This window comes from Hyla sarda, chromosome 3 (genome assembly GCF_029499605.1).
Source record: "Hyla sarda isolate aHylSar1 chromosome 3, aHylSar1.hap1, whole genome shotgun sequence".
Taxonomy (NCBI): Eukaryota; Metazoa; Chordata; class Amphibia; order Anura; family Hylidae; genus Hyla; species Hyla sarda.
In genome coordinates this window covers 156,303,808-156,324,600 of record NC_079191.1, presented here as the reverse complement: position 1 = coordinate 156,324,600, position 20,793 = coordinate 156,303,808, and the positions used below count along the sequence as shown (strand labels likewise).

The window sequence follows — 20,793 nt, the reverse complement described above, 5'->3', positions numbered from 1 at the left end:
GGGCTTTATCCGTAAATCCTCCTCTCCTGCCGGAGCCGGATTTTTCTTTGTGTCCAAAAAAGATGGCTCTCTACGTCCTTGCATTGACTACCGCGGACTTAATAAAATCACGGTTAAGAACCGCTACCCCCTACCCCTCATCTCTGAACTCTTTGATCGCCTCCAAGGTGCCCACATCTTTACTAAATTGGACTTAAGAGGCGCCTATAACCTCATCCGCATCAGAGAGGGGGATGAGTGGAAAACAGCATTTAACACCAGAGATGGACACTTTGAGTATCTGGTCATGCCCTTTGGCCTGTGCAACGCCCCTGCTGTCTTCCAAGACTTTGTTAATGAAATTTTTCGTGATCTGTTATACTCCTGTGTTGTTGTATATCTTGATGATATCCTAATTTTTTCGGCCAATATAGAAGAACACCGCCAGCATGTCCGTATGGTTCTTCAGAGACTTCGTGACAATCAACTCTATGCTAAAATTGAGAAATGTCTGTTTGAATGCCAATCTCTTCCTTTTCTAGGATACTTGGTCTCTGGCCAGGGACTACAAATGGATCCAGATAAACTCTCTGCCGTCTTAGATTGGCCACGCCCCTCCGGACTCCGTGCCATCCAACGTTTTTTGGGGTTCGCCAATTATTACAGGCAATTTATTCCACATTTTTCTACCATTGTGGCTCCTATTGTGGCTTTAACCAAAAAAAATGCCGATCCCAAGTCTTGGCCTCCTCAAGCGGAAGACGCCTTTAAACGACTCAAGTCTGCCTTCTCTTCGGCTCCCGTGCTCTCCAGACCTGACCCATCTAAACCCTTCCTATTGGAGGTGGATGCCTCCTCAGTGGGAGCTGGAGCTGTCCTTCTACAAAAAAACTCTTCCGGGCATGCTGTTACTTGTGGGTTTTTTTCTAGGACCTTCTCTCCGGCGGAGAGGAACTACTCCATCGGGGATCGAGAGCTTCTAGCCATTAAATTAGCACTTGAGGAATGGAGGCATCTGCTGGAGGGATCAAGATTTCCAGTTATTATTTACACCGATCACAAGAACCTCTCATACCTCGAGTCTGCCCAACGGCTGAATCCTCGTCAGGCCAGGTGGTCTCTGTTCTTTGCCCGATTTAATTTTGAAATTCACTTTCGGCCTGCTGATAAGAACATTAGGGCCGATGCTCTCTCTCGTTCCTCAGATGCTTCTGAAATTGAACTCTCTCCTCAACACATCATTCCTCCTGACTGCCTGATTTCCACTTCTCCAGCCTCCATCAGGCAAACTCCTCCAGGAAAGACCTTTGTTTCTCCACGCCAACGCCTCGGAATCCTCAAATGGGGTCACTCCTCCCATCTCGCAGGTCATGCGGGCATCAAGAAATCTGTGCAACTCATCTCTCGCTTCTATTGGTAGCCGACTCTAGAGACTGATGTGGTGGACTTTGTGCGAGCCTGCACTGTCTGTGCCCGGGATAAGACTCCTCGCCAGAAGCCCGCTGGTTTTCTTCTTCCTCTGCCTGTTCCCGAACAACCTTGGTCTCTGATTGGTATGGATTTTATTACTGACTTACCCCCATCCCATGGCAACACTGTTATTTGGGTGGTCGTTGATCGATTCTCCAAAATGGCACATTTCATCCCTCTTCCTGGTCTTCCTTCAGCGCCTCAGTTGGCTAAACAATTTTTTGTACACATTTTTCGTCTTCACGGGTTGCCTACGCAGATCGTCTCGGATAGAGGCGTCCAATTTGTGTCTAAATTCTGGAGGGCTCTCTGTAAACAACTCAAGATTAAATTAAATTTTTCTTCTGCATACCATCCTCAATCCAATGGACAAGTAGAAAGAATTAACCAGATCTTGGGTGACTATTTACGACATTTTGTTTCCTCCCGCCAGGATGACTGGGCAGATCTTCTACCTTGGGCCGAATTCTCGTATAATTTCAGAATCTCTGAATCTTCCTCCAAATCCCCGTTTTTCGTGGTGTACGGCCGTCACCCTCTTCCCCCCCTCCCTACCCCCTTGCCCTCTGGTCTGCCCGCTGTGGATGAAATTTCTCGTGATCTTTCCATCATATGGAGAGAGACCCAAAATTCTCTCTTACAGGCTTCTTCACGCATGAAGAGATTCGCGGATAAGAAAAGAAGAGCTCCTCCCATTTTTTCCCCTGGAGACAAGGTATGGCTCTCCGCTAAATATGTCCGCTTCCGTGTCCCTAGCTACAAGTTGGGACCACGCTATCTTGGTCCTTTCAAAATTTTGCGCCAGATTAATCCTGTCTCTTACAAACTTCTTCTTCCTCCTTCTCTTCGTATTCCTAATGCCTTTCATGTTTCTCTTCTTAAACCACTTATCATTAACCGTTTCTCTCCCAAATCTGTTCCCCCCACTCCTGTCTCCGGCTCCTCGGACATCTTCTCCGTCAAAGAAATTTTAGCATCAAAAAAGGTCAGAGGGAAAACCTTCTTTTTAGTGGATTGGGAGGGTTGTGGTCCAGAAGAGAGGTCCTGGGAACCTGAGGACAATATCCTGGACAAAAGTCTGGTCCTCAGGTTCTCAGGCTCCAAGAAGAGGGGGAGACCCAAGGGGGGGGGTACTGTTACGCCGAGCGCTCCGGGTCCCCGCTCCTCCCCGGAGCGCTCGCTACACTCCTCTCACTGCAGCGCTCCGGTCGGTTCCACGGACCCGGGGCGCTGCGATACCGCCTCTGGCCGGGATGCGATTCGCGATGCGGGTAGCGCCCGCTCGCGATGCGCACCCCGGCTCCCGTACCTGACTCGCTCTCCGTCAGTTCTCTCCCGGCGCGCGCGGCCCCGCTCCCTAGGGCGCGCGCGCGCCGGGTCTTTGCGATTTAAAGGGCCACTGCGCCGCTGATTGGCGCAGTGGTTCCAATTAGTGTTTACACCTGTGCACTTCCCTATATCACCTCACTTCCCCTTCACTCCCTCGCCGGATCTTGTTGCCTTAGTGCCAGTGAAAGCGTTTCCTTGTGTGTTCCTAGCCTGTGTTCCAGACCTCCTGCCGTTGCCCCTGACTACGATCCTTGCTGCCTGCCCCGACCTTCTGCTACGTCCGACCTTGCTTCTGTCTACTCCCTTGTACCGCGCCTATCTTCAGCAGCCAGAGAGGTTGAGCCGTTGCTAGGGGATACGACCTGGTCACTACCGCCGCAGCAAGACCATCCCGCTTTGCGGCGGGCTCTGGTGAAAACCAGTAGTGACTTAGAACCGATCCTCTAGCACGGTCCACGCCAATCCCTCTCTGGCACAGAGGATCCACTACCTGCCAGCCGGCATCGTGACAGCCTCCCTGTGCAGCCTGCTAAGTCAGGCTGTACAAAAAGATTGCCAATAGTACTGATCAGTACTATGATATTACATAGTACTGAACAGTACATAGCAATCTAATGATAGCATATAATAGTCCCCTAATAAAAAATGTGGTCTTTTTTTTATTAGTTCTTGTTCTTAAAGGTAAGCAAATTAGCATCCTTGCTGCACACCTCTTTGTTAACCCCTTCCCCCAAATGAATGTAAGTGAGCAGGTGAGCGTGCATCATACCTGGTGTGTCCCAGTTGCTGTCAGCAACCAGGACCCACGGCTAATGCCGGACATCGACAATCGGGCTGATGTCTGGCATTAACTTTTTAGACGCTGCGATTAAAGTTGATCGCTGCGATCAAAGTTGATTGCGGCATCTAATAGCGGTTAATCCCGTTCCTGGCTAGCTCAGTGGGCTGAACAGGACTGCCGCGGCGAAACCGCGGCATCCCGATCAGCTGAGAGGACGGGGGGAGGTGTCTTATCTTCCTCTCTGCTGTCCGATTGGAGCTACAGCCTTACGTTCAGCTATGCTAGGCTGAAGCAATGGAGCACCGATAACACTGATCAATGCTCTCCTATGGAGAAGCTTTCATCAGTGTATGCAATCTAAAGACTGCATGTTAGAGTCTCCTATGGGTACTAAAAAAAAGTGTAAATAAATGAATATATTAAAAAAAGAAAGTAAATAAATATTCATTAACCCCTTCCCTAAAAAAAAAGTTAAAATCACCCCCTTTTTCCATTTTTCCAAAAGAAAAAAAAGAAAAAATAAATAAAACGTAAACATGTGTGGTATTGCTGTGTGCGTAACTGTCCGAACTATTATAAAATATAATGTTAAAATATAATGTTAATTAAACCACGTGGTGAAAGGCGCAAGTGTAAAAAAAATTCCAAAGTCCAGAAATGCGTATTTTTGGTCACTTTATTTACTAGAAAAAATGAATAAAACACGATCAAAAGGTGCCATCAAAATAAAAATGGTCACAATAAAAACTTCAGATCATGGCGCAAAAAATTAGCTCTTATACATCCCTATATACGGAAAAATTAAAAAGTTATAGGGGTCAGAAGTGGACGGTTTTAAACATTCTAATTTTGGTGCATGTAGTTATAATTTTTTTTAAGTAGTAAAATAAAATAAAACCTATATAGATTAGGTATCCTTGTAACCGTATGGACCTACAGAATAAAGATAAGGTGTCATTTGTACTAAAAAGTGCACTGCGTAGAATCAGAAGCCCCTAAAATTAAAAAAATTGCATTTTTAAAAAAAAATTTGCCCCACAAATATATTTTTTATGGTTTCCCTGTAGATTTTGTGGTGAAATGATTGATGTTATTACAAAGTAAAATTGGTGGCACAAAAGACAAGCCCTCATATGGGTTTGTAGGTGGAAAATTTAAAGTGTTATGATTATTTAGAAGGTTAGGAGGAAAAAACAAAAGTGCAAAAATGAAAAATGGCCTGAGAGGGAAGGGGTTAATAGTCATATTCTTCTGTGCAGTGCCATATCACAAGTAAACAGAATCTTGTGATTTTGCTACATCTCCTGTACGGTGGCCCTGGATTGTTACTGTGAATGTGCAAGATTTGTAACAGAAGGTGATGGGGCAAAGCACTGCACTTAGGGTCTAGATAATGCCACTAGTGCACCAATGATGTTCATTTGCATATCTGTAATAATGAAGATTTATGGAAAATGACATAAAGGATTAAATCATCCCCCTTTTCCCATTTTTTTTCTCAAATAAAATAATGTAAACAGAAATGAACATAAACATATGACAAATGAATGAAGGCATTACAAAGTACAATTGATCCCGCAAAAAACAAGCCTTACATGGGTGTGAAGATGAAAAAAAAAAAAGTTATCCCTTAAGGACCAAGCCCATTCTCACCTTAAGGACCAGAGCATTTTTTGTACATCTGACCACTGTCACTTTAAGCATTAATAACGCTGGGATGCTTTAACTTTTCATTCTGATTCCGAGATTGTTTTTTCGTGACATATTCTACTTTATGTTAGTGGTAAATTTTCATCGATACATCATTTCTTCTAAATTCCAAAAATTCCAAAATTTGATGAAAAAATTTTAAATTTAGCATTTTTCTAACTTTGCTAACTTTGAAGCACTCTGCTTGTAAGGAAAATACGGTAGACATTCCAAATAAATTATATATTGTCTCACATATACGATGGGGCAGATTTATCAAAACCTGTGCAGAGGAAAAGTTGCTGAGTTGCCCATAGTAACCAATCAGATTGCTTCTTTCATTTTGCAGAGGCCTTGTTAAAAATGAAAGAAGCGATCTGATTGGTTGCTATGAGCAACTGGGCAACTTTTCCTCTGCACAGGTCTTGATAAATCTCCCCCAATATGTCTACTTTATGTTTGCATCATAAAGTTGACATGTTTATACTTTTGGAAGACATCAGAGGACTTCAAAGTTCAGCAGCAATTTTCAAATTTTTCACGAAATTTTCAAAATCTGAATTTTTCAGGGACCAGATCAGTTTTGAAATAGATTTGAAGGGCCTTCATATTAGAAATACCCCATAAATGACCGCATTATAAAAACTGTACCCCTGTATTCAAAATGACATTCAGAAAGTTTGATAACCCTTTAGGTGTTTCTCAGGAATAGCAGCAAAGTGAAAGAGAAAATTCAAAATCTTCATTTTTTACACTCGCATGTTCTTGTAGACCCAGTTTTTTTTATTTTTACAAGGGATAATAGGAGAAAAAGCCCTATAACATTTGTAACTCAATTTCTCTCAAGTAAGGAAATACATCATATGTGTATGTGAAGTGTTCGATGGGTGCAGTAGAGGGCTCAGAAGGGAAGGAGCGACAATGGGATTTTGGAGAGTGAATTTTGCTGAAATGGTTTTTGGGGGGCGATGTCGCATTTAGGAAGCCCCTATGGTGCCAGAACAGCAAAAAAAAAAAAAAAACACATGACATACTATTTTGGAAACCACACCCCTCAAGGAACGTAACAAGGGGTACAGTGAGCCTTAACACCACACAGGTGATTGACGACTTTTCATTAAAGTCGGATGTGTAAATAAATTTAAAAAAATTTCACTAAAGTGCAAATTTCCCCCCCAAATTTACCATTTTTACAAGGGGTAATAGGAGAAAATGCCCCCCCCCCCCAAAAAAAAAAAAATAATTGTAACCCCATCTGTTCTGAGTATGGAAATATCCCATGTGTGGATGTCAAGTGCTCTGCTGGCGCACTACAATGCTCAGAAGAGCAGGAGCGCCATTGAGCTTTTGGAGAGAGAATTTGTTTGGAATGGAAGTCAGGGGCCATGTGCGTTTACAAAGCCCCCTGTGGTGCCAGAACAGTGGACCCTCCCACATGTGACCCCATTTTGGAAACTACACGCCTCACAAAATTTAATAAGGGGTGCAGTGAGCATTTAATTTTTTCATTTTCACGGACCACTGTTCCAAAAATCTGTCAGACACCTGTGGGGCGTAAATGCTCACTGCACCCCTTATTACATTAGGTGAGGGGTGTAGTTTCAAAATGGGGTCACATGTGGGGGGGGGGTCCATTGTTCTGGCACAATTCCGGCCAAATTTTCTCTCCACAAATCCAATGGCGCTCCTTCTCTGAGCATTGTAGGGCACCCGCAGAGCACTTTACATTCACATGTGGGGTATGTTCTTTACATCCACAAAATGGGGTTACAAATCTTGGGGGCTTTTTTCCTATTTTCCCTTTTCCTAATTTAGGGTAACACTAGCATTTTAGTGAAAAAAATATATTTTTTTCATTTTCCCATCCAACTTTAACGAAAATTCGTCAAACACCTGTGGGGTGTTAAGGCTCACTATACCCCTTGTTACGTTCCATGAGGGGTGTAGTTTCCAAAATGTATTTATTTTTTTGCATTTATGTCAGAACCGCTGTAAAATCAGAAACCCCTGTGCAAATCACCAATTTAGGCCCCATAGTGTGCTCTCACTCCCGAGCCTTGTTGTGCGTCCGCAGAGCATTTTATGCCCACATATGGGGTATTTCCGTATTCAGGAGAAATTGCGTTAATAATTTTTTTTCCTTTTACCTTTTGTGAAAATAAAAAATATGGGGCAACACCAGCATGTTCGTGTAAAAGATTTTATTTTTTTACACTATCAGGCTGGTGTAGACCCAAACCTTTCCTTTTCATAAGGGGTAAAAGGAGAAAAGTCCTCCCAAAATTATTAGTGCAATTGCTCCCGAGTACGGAAATACCCCATATGTGACCCTGAACTGTTTCCTTGAAATACGACAGGGCTGCAAAGTGAGAGAGTGCCATGCGCATTTGATGACTAAATTAGGGATTGTATGGGGTGGACATAGGGGTATTCTACACCAGTGATTCCCAAACAGGGTGCCTTCAGCTGTTGCTAAACTCTCAGCATGCCTGGACAGTCAGTGACTGTCCGGAAATGCTGGGAGTTGTTGTTTTGCAAGAGCTGGGGGCTCCGTTTTAAAAACACTGCCGTACGATACGTTTTCACTTTTATTGGGGGGGGGGGGGCAGTGTAAGGTAATGTTTACCCTTTATTATGTGTTATTGTAGTGTTTTCCGTTAGGAGTTTGCGATGCAGCTGAAAATTGCCCGCAGCTCAAACTTGAAGAAGGAAACTCACTGTAAACCTGCCCGTGTGAATGTACCCTGTACACTCACATGGGGAGGGCAAACCTACAGCTGTTGCAAAACTACAACTCCCAGCATGCACTGACAGACCATGCATGCTGGGAGTTGTACTTTTGCAACAGCTGGAGGAACACTGGTGTGAAAACCTTCAGTTAGGTTCTGTTACCTTACTCAGTATTTTCCAACCAGTGTGCCTGGAGATGTAGTTATGCAAAAGCTCGAGGTACGGAACTACAACTTCCAGCATGCTGTTTGCTGTTTGGGCATGCTGGGAGTTGTAGTTTTGCAAGATCTGAAGGCCCACAGTTTAGATACCACTGCACAGTGATCTCCAAACTGTAGCCCTCCAGATGTTGCAATACTACAAATCCCAGCATGTCCAGAAAGCAAACTGCTGTGTGGGCATGCAGGGAGTTGTAGTTTTGCAAGATTTAGAGGGCCACAGTTTAGAGACCTCTGTATAGTGGTCTCAAAACTGTAGCCCTCCAGATGTTGCTAGGCAACTACTCACCGGCTTCTGTAGGATCACCGTACCAGGGAGCCACATCGCCGTCCTCTGCCGCCCGCCGCTGATCGCTGACGGTAAGTGAACCTCCGGCGCCTGTCTCCGTTGGTTCCCCCGTTCTGCCGGACTACTGTGGGGTGGCCCCCGATTTGCTAATGGTCGGTCGCTTCTGACCGACCAATAGCGTGGATAGGAGGGGTGGCACCCCTGCCAACTCACTGCTATCCCTTCAGGGGGATCGTGGGTGTCTTGGACAACCCTGATCCCCCTTATTTTCCATGTCACCAGGTCACCAAAGGCCCGTTTGACCTGGAATTGCCGCAAATCGCCAGTGTGAATTCACCAGCGATTTGCAGCGATCGCTGACATGGGGGTGTCTCAGGACCCCCTCGGGCATTGGCACGGAATGCCTGCTGATAGATATCAGCAGTCATCCCGGTCCGGTCCCCACCACGCGGCTGATGTTTTGGTCACTTTAGTGGTAGCATGGGACGGAGTCTACAACCCACACAGGTGGCTCATGTAGTGCAGCTTATCCAGGATGGCACATCAATGTGAGCTGTGGCAAGAAGGTTTGCTGTGTCTGTCAGTGTAGTGTCCAGAACATGGTGGCGCTACCAGTAGACAGGCCAGTACATCAGGAGACGTGGAGGAGGCCGTAGGAGGGCAACAACCCAGCAGCAGGACGGCTACCTCCGCCTTTGTGCAAGGAGGAGCACTGCCAGAGTCCTGAAAAATGACCTCCAGCAGGCCACAAATGTGCATGTCTCCACTGAAACGGTCAGAAACAGACTCCATGAGGGTGGTACGAGGGCCCGACGTCCACAGGTGGGAGTTGTGCTTACAGCCCAACACTGTGCAGGACGTTTGGCATTTGCCAGAGAACACCAAGATTGGAAAATTCGCCACTGGCGCCCTGTGCTCTTCACAGATGAAAGCAGGTTCACACTGAGCACATGTGACAGACGTGACAGAGTCTGGAGATGCCATGGAGAACGTTCTGCTGCCGGCAACATCCTCCAGCATGACCGGTTTGGTGAAGGGTCAGTAATGGTGTGGGGTGGCATTTCTTTGGGGGGCTGCACAGCCCTCCATGTGCTTTCCAGAGGGAGCCTGACTGCCATTAGGTACCGAGATGAGATCCTCAGACCCCTTGTGACACCATATGCTGGTGTGGTTAGCCCTGGGTTCCTCCTAATACAAGACAATGCTAGACCTCATGTATCTGGAGTGTGTCAGCAGTTCCTGCAAGAGGAAGGCATGGATGCTATGGACTCGCCCGCCCATTCCCCAGACCTGAATCCGATTGAGCACATCTGGGACATCATGTCTCGCTCCATCCACCAATGCCACGTTGCCCCACAGACTGTCCAGGAGTTGGATGCTTTAGTCCAGGTCTGGGAGGACATCCCTCAGGAGACCATCCGCCACCTCATCAGGAGCATACCCAGGCATTGTAGGGAGGTCATACGGGCACTTGGAGGCCACACACACTACTGAGCCTCATTTTGACTTTTTTTTAAGGACATTACATCAAAGTTGGACCAGTGTGGCTTTCCACTTTGATTTTGAGTGTGACACCATATCCAGACCTCCATGGGTTGATGAATTTGATTTCCAATGATAATTTTTGTGTGATTTTGTTGTCAGCACATTCAACTATGTAAAGATGAAAGTATTTCATACAATAAGTTCATTCAGATCTAGGATGTGTTATCTTAGTGTTCCCTTTATTTATTTATTTTTGAGCAGTTTATGAATCACAACATATGCAGAGATCATATAGCATCACATATGGTCTACATCAGAAGTTTAAGAAATTTCAACCAACATGGAAAGGCACTAGGCTTGATGAATCTACTTTTAAAATAAAAAGAACACAATATTCTCCATGCAATACAAGTATTATTAACAAGTTGTTTTTGTGAACAGTAGACCTGCAGTCAGATATGTAATGTATGAAGTAAGGAGTGCATTTAATTATCAGTCATGCATTTTAACAATGAGGGTCTCATGGTTGCAGTTAGTGAAACTGAGATCAGTGGCAGGAGCAGAGCAACTTTAACCCCATAAGGACTCAGGGTTTTTCCGTTTTTGCACTTTCGTTTTTTTCTCCTTACCTTTTAAAAATCATAACCCTTTCAATTTTCCACCTAAAAATCCATATTATGGCTTATTTTTTGCGTCGCCAATTCTACTTTGCAGTGACATTAGTCATTTTACCCAAAAATGCACGGCGAAACGGAAAAAAATCATTGTGTGACAAAATCGGAAAAAAAAACGCCATTTTGTAACTTTTGGGGGCTTCCGTTTCTACGCAGTGCATATTTCGGTAGAAATTACACATTATCATTATTCTGTAGGTCCATACGGTTAAAATGATACCCTACTTATATAGGTTTGATTTTGTCGCACTTCTGGAAAAAATCATAACTACATGCAGGAAAATTTATACGTTTAAAAATGTCATCTTCTGACCCCTATAACTTTTTTATTTTTCCACGTACAGGGCGGTATGAGGACTCATTTTTTGTGACGTGATCTGAAGTTTTTATTGGCATGGTTTTTGTTTTGATCGGACTTTTTGATCACTTTTTATTCATTTTTTTAATGGTATAAAAAGTGACCAAAATACGCTTTTTTGGACTTTGGAATTTTTTTGCGCGTACGCCATTGACCGTGCGGTTTAATTAATTATATATTTTTATAGTTCGGACATTTACGCACGCGGCGATACCACATATGTTTTTTTTTTTTTACACTGTTTAATTTTTTTTATGGGAAAAGGGGGGTGATTCAAACTTTTATTAGGGAAGGGGTTAAGTGTTAGGCTAATTTATTAGCCGTATTTGTGGGAGGAGCAGGAGGTACATAAGGACCCGCGGCTCACCTCCCCTGCACGCCGTGGATTCTTCGCTTCCGATCAGCTGACCAGGCGTGTCAGCTGACTGTCTTCGCGGGCTTCGGGCGCACACGGAGTACGTACAGGTTAGTGGCTGGCCGGGCGGGGTACTTTCCCTCGCTCTGGAGGTAAGCCAGAGGCGTGAGGGATCCCCCGTCCAGCCCAGCCATGGCTCTTATCAAGTTGTCACATGCTGGCCGGCTCGTTTCACGCTACAAGGGGGAGGGGGAGTTTATGGCAGGTCAGCTCGGTCACGCTACAGACGTCTGTGGAGCAGTTAGCCAGTCTCAGTCACGCATCATGTAGTGCCTGCGCCTTAGCAGCACGGCTCGTTCTTTGCTCATTAGGAGAGTTGTGGCGCATTCCGTACATAGTCCAGAGCCATGCCGCAGGTCAGCTCGGTCCACACCACCCCAGAGTTTTACAATTGTCAATGTTTTCATTCAGTCTTTCCCCTAGTAGTTAACACGTCTTATTTAATGCCGGGGGGTGGGGGGAGGGGGTAGAGGGGGTTTCCAGGGGCAGGTGATTCTCAGCGAGTCCGTTTGACTTCAGCTGGCCGTGCCGAGGAGCTAGACCAGTATCTGTACAAGATTACAGAATTCTATCATAAGTACGGGGGTCACACGTTTTATGATTATCATAAGTCTTTTTCTGCCAAAGCAGCAGCTGCCTTGAATGAGTTTAATTATGAAGTCAATTGGGCGGTGGTAGATACTGAGATCTATTGCAACCATTTTGAGGGTCTTAAAGCCCCGGCATGCGCCAGATGCCAATCTACCACCCATTCCTCCGAATGGTGTCATCTGGCGAATGTCGATGCTCCAGAATATAAGCCTGGTACTTCAGGTCCCTACTCTAAGGGTAATAGAGTGTCAGGTTTGACTGATAAACTGGGAAGGCCTATCTGTTTTTTGGGTAAGTCACAAATATGTAATAACTTTAATTACTCATCATGTAACTTCGGTCAGTGCAGGTTGTTACATATTTGTACAATCTGTTTTCGTGCTCATCCTAAGACATCTTGCTCCCAAAAATCGGAGAAGTCCTGACTAGGCGTGGTAAACACTGAGTTTCTTGGTTTGTTCTTGGCAGATCACCCCGACCAACGCTTTGTCCAATTCCTGCTCAATGGGTTCCGTGCCGGATTCCACGTAGGGTTCGTGACGCTTCCTCAGGCTACTTATGAGTGTGATAATCTGTTATCAACTTTAGCGGATCCAGACACTGTGTCGCTTCTCATACAGGCAGAATTGGACAAAGGGTTTATCATAGGCCCCTTTTCCCAACCTCCTTTTTACATGTGGAGAGTGAGTCCCATTGGTTTGGTTACGGGTACATTTTCTAATAAAAAAAGGTTGATTTATGATTTGTCCGCGCCATATTCTAAGTCTACTCCTAGTCTTAACTCCCTCATACCGGCAGAGGAATTTTCGTTGAAATATGCCTCCGTTGATAGTGCTATTGCCATCATCCTCAACATGGGTCAGGGGGCTTGGCTTGCTAAAGCGGACATATCCGATGCATTCAAGCTCCTGCCCATCCAGCCTCAGTTGTGGAAATGGCATGGTATCAAATGGATGAGCAATTATTATTTTGCAGTCAAACTGACTTTTGGTGCGAGGAGTAGTCCATGGTTATTTAACAGGTTTGCGGATGCGCTTCATTGGATTCTAGAGAATAGATTTTCGTGTGGTCATGTCATACATTATTTAGATGACTTTTTGCTTGTTGAGCCTCCGCACAGAACCCCACGAGATTTAGACACATTGTTAGCGGTTTTTGAACAGTTAGCAGTCCCAGTTTCCCCTAAGAAAGTAGAGGGCCCGTTAAAGGTTATCACCTTTTTGGGGATTGTACTCGATTCCCAAAATATGGAAGCCAGGTTACCGCAGGAGAAGTTGCAGAGAGTCAAAGCAGTTATTTCTAGATTCAAAGAAAGTCCCCACATATCAAAGGTAGAGTTACAGTCAGTTTTAGGTATGTTAAATTTTGCTATGCGGATTATTCCACAAGGCCGCACTTTCATTTCCCGTCTCTTAGAACTGTTGCCTTCAGTCCCAGAACAACACAGCATTATCCAGCTAGACCAGCAAGCGATATCTGATTTATGCATGTGGGAATTATTTTTACGTGACTGGAATGGTGTGTCTTTCTTCATTCCAAAAGTCAGCGATCAGTCACCCATAGTTTTTTCCGATGCTGCTGCCATCTCAGGTTTTGCTGCTATCTGCGGTAAAAAAAATGGTTGGTGAGCTCTTGGCCTCCTGAAATCAGCATGTTACCGGGGTTTCAGCGCAACTCAGCACTATTTGAGTTATATCCTATAGTAGCAGCAGCGCAAGCTTGGGGTCAGTATTGGAGGAAGACCACGGTGTTGTTTGTTTCTGATAATTCAGCAATAGTAGAAGTGCTTCTGAAAGGCAAGTCGAAATGTTCTTTAATTATGTCCTTTGCTAGAAGGTTAGTGTGGTTATCGTTACAGCATGGATTCAATTATACTTGCGCTCACATAAGTGGTATGCAGAATGTGGCTGCCGATGCTCTCTCTAGAAGAAATTTCTCACTTTTCTTTCAGGTAATGCCAGAGGCAGAGATAACGGGGGCTCAGGTCCCACCGCTACATACACTGATGCTCGATTAGAGGGACACTGGCAAGTAGCCAAACAACTTATCATTAATTCGCTGTCTGCAAATACTCGTAGGGTTTATGACATTGCCTGGAGAGCATTCACCAAATTTCATGTTGATTTTCCAGAAGGGGACGTTAGATCGATGTCTTTTATTTTAGCTTTCATTGGGTTTTGCCACTCTGACCTACACTTAGCCCATAATACTATTAAACTGTATCTGTCAGGTATTCAACACCATCTGTCCTTGACTGACCCAGACAGGGCGTCGTTGTTTTCCTCCCGTTTAGTTAAGGCAGCATTGAAGGGCATTGCTAAAGGGGAGGCTCCTAGGGCACCAATTAGGCAACCCCTTTCTGGTGATGTTTTTAGGAAACTTTCGGACATGTTAGATAATGCCCCGTTTGGTTTAGTTAATAGTCTATCTTTGAAAGCAGCCATGTATCTGGGGTATTATGGGTTTCTTAGACCCGGGGAATTTACTAGCCGCAATTCAGTTAGTGCTTATCTTAAGTTTAGTCAGCTAGTACGAGAGGGGGAGAATTATGTATTGTCTTTGACGATGACTAAGACGTCTCTCCCAGGCCAAGTGATAGAGGTCTGGTATTTCCCCACCACTCATAAATGGTGCCCGGTGAAAGTTGTTGACACGCTGTTGAGTCTATGTCTTTTTAGAAGGCCCGACACTCCTTTTGTTGTTGTTTAATAATGATTCCTTAACCACTTCTATTTTTATTAAATATTTACGTGTTTTGATCAAGTCTATGGGAGGTGATCCTTCCTCTTTATCGGGCCATTCATTTCGTATAGGAGCAGCGACCGCTGCATCTCGTAACAAAGTTCGGCACATGTCATTAAACAACTTGGTCGCTGGAAATCCGCTAGCTACATGAGATACATACCGAATCCTCGTAAGGAGATGGCGTCCGCTTTTCAGTCTCTGGTCATGTGATTGTTATGTAAATAAAGTTTTGTGATTGCATTTTATGAGTTTTGCCCTCTTATTCAGGCCTACTCTATACGCTGCAGTATGGGCACATTTCAGACTGCTTAGGTTCCAGTTAGGTAGGGGTTGTTATTTAGGTACCTAAGTACGTTCACGGTTTCGGTGAGCTCTGACCACAAGTGTTAGGCTAATTTATTAGCCGTATTTGTGGGAGGAGCGGGAGGTACATAAGGACCCGCGGCTCACCTCCCCTGCACGCCGTGGATTCTTCGCTCCCACCCACCCTCCCTTAATTACACACATTTATTACAGGGTATGCCCTCTTATTCAGGCCTACTCTATACGCTGCAGTATGGGCACATTTCAGACTGCTTAGGTTCCAGTTAGGTAGGGGTTGTTATTTAGGTACCTAAGTACGTTCACGGTTTCGGTGAGCTCTGACCACAAATGACCTTTATTAACACTTTTTTTTAAATTTTTTTTTGCAGTGTTATAGGTCCCATAGGGACCTATAACACTGCACACACTGATCTCCTATGCTGATCACTGGCGTGTATTAACACGCCTGTGATCAGCATTATCGGCGCTTGACTGCTCCTGCCTGGATCTCAGGCACGGAGAAGTCATTCGTCGATCGGACACCGAGGAGGCAGGTAAGGGCCCTCCCGGTGTCCGATCAGCTGTTCGGGACGCCGCGATTTCACCGCGGCGGTCCCGAACAGCCCGACTGAGCAGCCGGGTCACTTTCAGTTTCACTTTAGAAGCGGCGGTCAGCTTTGACCGCCGCTTCTAAATGGTTAATACTGCACATCGCCGCGATCGGCGATGTGTGGTATTAGCCGCGGGTCCCGGCCGTTGATGAGCGCCGGGACCGACGCGATATGATGCAGTATCGCGCCGCGATCCCGCTTCATATCGCGGGAGCCGGCGCAGGACGTAAATATACGTCCTGTGTCATTAAGGGGTTAAGGGGTACTCCACTGGAAAAGAACTTTTTAAAATGAAATGGTGGCAAAAAGTTAAATAGATTTGTAAATTACTTATTTTAAAAAATCTGTATGTTTTAGAGGAAGTTGTATAGTTCTTTCCAGTCTGACCATAGTGCTCTCTGCTGACACCTCTGTACGTGTCAGAAACTGTCCAGAGCAGGAGCAAATCCCCAAAGCAAACCTCTCCTGCTCTTTAGAGTAAAAACTAAACACTAATGTATGAAAAACCTGAAATGTTAAACAAAGTATTCTAACATCTTAAAAATAAACCAGGCCTAATTCTGTCACATCAATGCAAAAATAAAAGAGTTGGCTTACTATACTCCAATACCCACTGCACATATAAGTCAACACAATAAGTTATTTATTTTTGTAATTTGTCAACACAATAACTATCCAATCAATTGTATTTTTTAGAGGCAAGCCAGTTGCATCAGAGGATAACTGAGAGTGTGTACCATGCCCCAATGAATTCATTTGTTAGCAGGTAAGATACAGTATGTTTGCAACATCACAGCCTTGCTATTAACCTTTCAGTTAAATGAGCGTCTTCCAGTTAAATAAAGGGTTCTCTGTTTTTTTGTAAAGGCTATTAAAAAAAATTACTGTTTGCACAATGTGTAAAACTTTGAGGTTCATGTTAGCTAAGAGGGTGTTGTTGTGTGTGGCATTACTATTTATGTGTCTGAAAAAAAAAACAAAAAACAATGCCATCAGCAGGCCATCATCAAATGTAAGCCACAAACCTAAACCAAATGATCCAGCAGCACAAGACTATCTTCAAATTAAATGCAAAAAGTTTAACAAATGACATGATAAATTGGGTGCAAAATATTCTCAAAAAATGGAAAACATTTTTTTTTTTTTATTAATATTGATACACATAGGTCTGGCAGGCATGTCCCATTAGTCTCAAATGGAGTTGAGCAAACTTTCGGAAAAAGCTTGGTTCGCGGTGAACAGGTTCTCCACGAACCAGCAAAGAAATAAGCCTTTATACACATGTATAACATTGCTTAAAGGGGTACTCCGCCCCTAGCATCTTATCCCCTATCCAAAGGATAGGGGATAAGATGTCAGATCGCGGGGGTCCCGCCGCTGGGGACCCCGAGATCTCTGCTGCAGCACCCCGCTATCATTACTGCACAGAGCAAACTCGCTCTGTGCGTAATAACCAGCGATACAGGGGCCAGAGCTCCGCCCCCTCGTGATGTCATGGCCCGCCTCCTCAATGCAAGTCTATGAGAGGAGGCGTGGTGGCCATAACGCCCCCTCCCATAGACTTGCATTAAGGGGGGCGGGCCATGATGTCACCATGCTCCGGCCCATGTATCGCCGGTCATTACGCACAGAGCGAGTTTGCTCTGTGCAGCAATGATAGTGGGGTGCTGCAGCGGAGATCCTGGGGGTCCCCAGCAGCGGGACCCCCACGATCTGACATCTTATCCCCTATCCTTTGGATAGGGGATAAGATGCTAGGGGCGGAGTACCCCTTTAAGCACACTGAAATTCTTTTTAACACTGCAAGGGTCACCTAGCAACGTATTCACGTAGTTTTAAAGTGTTATTTAAATCCAAGTTAATGTCAATGTTACGGCAACATACGGTAACCTATAGTAACATCTTGTTTTAAAACACAAATACAATAGAAATAAAGGCAACTGCACTCACCAATCAGTGAAAAGGATTTCATTACTGTAGTCCGTTAGGCATTAACAGCAGTGTGACAGGTATGTTAAAGAGTGGAGGCAGAGGTGGGTACGGGACAGAACTGTATTGCACAGTAATTGTGCTTCCACAAGCCGACACCAGGTGTTGGCTTGTTGAAGCACAATCACTGTGCGAAACAGTTCTGTCCCGTAACCACCTCTGCCTCCACTCTTTAATATACCTGTCACACTGCTGTTAATGCCTAACGGACTACAGTAATGAAATCCTTTTCACTGATTGGTGAGTGCAGTTTCCTTTATTTCTATTGTATTTATTTTCCATTGCTTGGATTTGCACTCGCACCCCATGTATCAGGATTAGGAGAGGTTCCCCGTGGTCAAACGTAGGTGTGTGTTCACTTGATTGCTACTACTAGCTGCCGCAGTGCCAGCTCTTACTTCTTTTTTGTGGATTACAAATTTGTTTTAAAACACACTGCACAAGTGGATCTTATATGCTTTTTTAACACTTAAATTAAGATAAAGTACTTTTGTTGGCAGCCCAGCCTGAGTTAAAGGTATCGGAAGATGCAATGGCTTTCTTGATTGTCCCCTTTTTGCAATTTGCACCAGTACTAGTGGCGGTGTCTCAAAATATTGAAGAACTTGTAGATAGTGAAGAGATAGCTTTTGTAAATATTGAAAAGTTGAAAAAAAGTATTGTAAAAAAATTCTCCCTTTTTGGGAGTTGCAGATCATTTTGTGGCTGGCAAGTGAAGAGGTCGTAATGACTTTTTTCAAGCATTCCAAAGAAATCTTCATTTTGGAAGCAAAAAAAATTTGCTATTTTTTTTTTAAGGTTCGAGATTGTTCAAACAATATCCCCTATGGGAGTTGCAACAGGATTGATTTCCTGACATTTTTTTGGAATCATGGGTTGTGATACTTGTAGTAGCCAGCAGAAAGCAGGCAGTGGTGGACTCTCTACTGTCCAGGGGTGGAAAGCTTGTAGAGAGGATAGGTACACCACCACCTAACCATGCTCCTCCTCTGGAAGCCCTTTTCCACAAGCCTGCAGCTGCAGCAGCATTGCTGTCACCAGCTCCTAAGCTGATCAGACCAACAGGCTTGCTGACATCATCATCATCAAACTCCTCAACATCATTCCACTCAGTATGAATTTCTGTTGTCTGATCATGGGCTCCTTGCTCCCCTTCAGCATATCCTCCATGATGCCTTACAATCTCACCACCATGCCTACTACCACCAGTCTCACTAGTGCTATTCTGATCCCGTTTCCTCCTCCACTACCTCTGCAACACACTCAAAAGGCTGACTGTCCTTACACAATTCCTCCTTGTGGCTAATGCTATCTTTCTGCTTAGCACTAGGGGGCAGCAAAGACAAAAATAATGGAACAGGCTATCTAGAACATTTCCACTGGGCCACGCAACTGTAGACAATGAGGAATGCACTGACACTTGGCTCATTATACCATTTGGTCAGTTTCTTTTTCCTCCAAAACCATACAGCACCTGAAAGACTGTGACAGCTTTTATTTGCTGAAGCAGCTGCTACTACTACCACCAGGTACTTGGCTGCTGCTGCTACCCGTTCTGGTGCCGGTACTGTCACCAACATTCTTACTGGCAGAGGACATATCAGGGATGCTCTGTCCTGTACCCCATCCAACAATTCCTTTACCTTATTTTTTTATTGAAAAAGATTTGTAGGTAATTTATATGCATTTGCAGTAATTTGTCACTCACCTACTAGTCAAATGTGTATTTTTGTTAAAATATAGGTCAGCCCACTGCTTTGATTAGCTCACTAGGTATTGTAATAGCTTTTATGGGCTTGTTTTGCAGTCAAACTGCTGGGATTTGTAGAGCATCAACTGGACATAGTAATGCAGGTTAGATGAGGTCACTGTCTGAGGCCAGCCCAATACTCATTTCTTTGCTTGTAATGTGATAGTGGTTATGATCTCAGTCTGCAGTGACAATGCTGGCTGGGATTTGCAGTGCACCAACTGGACACAGTAATGCAGGTGACAGGAGGTCACTGTCTGAGGTCAGCCTACTGCTCAATGCATTGCTCAGCTTGTAATGTGATAGCTTTTATGAGTTTGTTCTGCAGTGACACTGTTGGCTGGGATTTGTAGTGCACCAACTAGACACAGTAATGCAGGTGGCAGGAGGTCTCTGTCTGAGTTTAGCCCACTGCTCAATCCTTTGCTTAACTTGCTTTCAAATTCTGTTGGTTTGTGAAGGCTTTCTGGCATAGATAGCTCCTCTGTGCACTCTCTCACTTTTCTCCCTCCCAGATGGTGACTGCAATGCAGTGCATAGGACTTTATTAACCTCTTAAACTTACCCCTATGCTGTCTCCTAATTTGCCTAAGAGCTGATTGTTACATAGATGCAGGCTTTGATTGGATAACCTGAGGTCATGTGATCTTACTGCTAGCTGCAAGGTATGCTCAGCTATCCTCACATGATCGCACAGGCCAAGCCTGGCAAAGTTCAAAAGCCCAGCGAGCTGCTGTCATCGCAAAGTTCTGATGGAGCCCAGGTTTACTAAGCTAGGCTCGCTCATTTCTAGTCTCAAATAAATGATCTGATTGGTTGCTATGGGCAACTTAGCAACTTTTCCTCTGGACAGGTTTTAAAAAATCTCCCCCAATGTGTGTGTATGTATGTATGTGTGTATGTTACAGCATCACTTCTAAATGGCTAAAGAAATTTCCATGAAACTTGGTACACGTGTTACTAATATGTCAACAAAAAATATAGGATAGGTTAATTAACCCTTATCCACCCCCAATTGTGAGGGTCTGGGTTTTTGTTAAAGTCCCATACAAGTCTATGGGAAATAACTTCCAAATAGCTGGAGATATTTCAATAATACTTGGTCACATGTTACTTATACGTCCAATAAAAATATAGAATAGTTAATTTAACCATAACCTACCCCCATTTGCGAGGGTCAGGGTTTTTGTTTAGAGTCTTATGCAAGTCTATGGTAAATGTATGTTCCTGAATAATGTCCGTACGGCTGGAGATATTTTGATAATACTTGGTACACATATTACTTATATGTCATATAAAAATATAGGATAGTTAAATTAACCCTAACTTTTTCTTTAACTTTTAAAGTTTAAACTTTTTACTAAAACTTTAACTCACCAAAACAGTT

The 20,793-nt window shown here is 44.3% G+C and overlaps 1 protein-coding gene across 4 annotated transcripts in view; it reads left to right on the top strand.

Moving 5' to 3' along the window:
- MCF2L2 (MCF.2 cell line derived transforming sequence-like 2) overlaps positions 1–20,793 on the top strand; it is a 503,791-nt gene that overhangs the window by 399,976 nt on the left and 83,022 nt on the right. For all 4 annotated transcript variants that reach the window (XM_056565304.1, XM_056565302.1, XM_056565303.1 and 1 more), the window contains exon 25: positions 16,364–16,433. In XM_056565304.1, the coding sequence (XP_056421279.1) occupies positions 16,364–16,433 (70 nt within the window). The remainder of the gene's footprint in view (positions 1–16,363; positions 16,434–20,793) is intronic.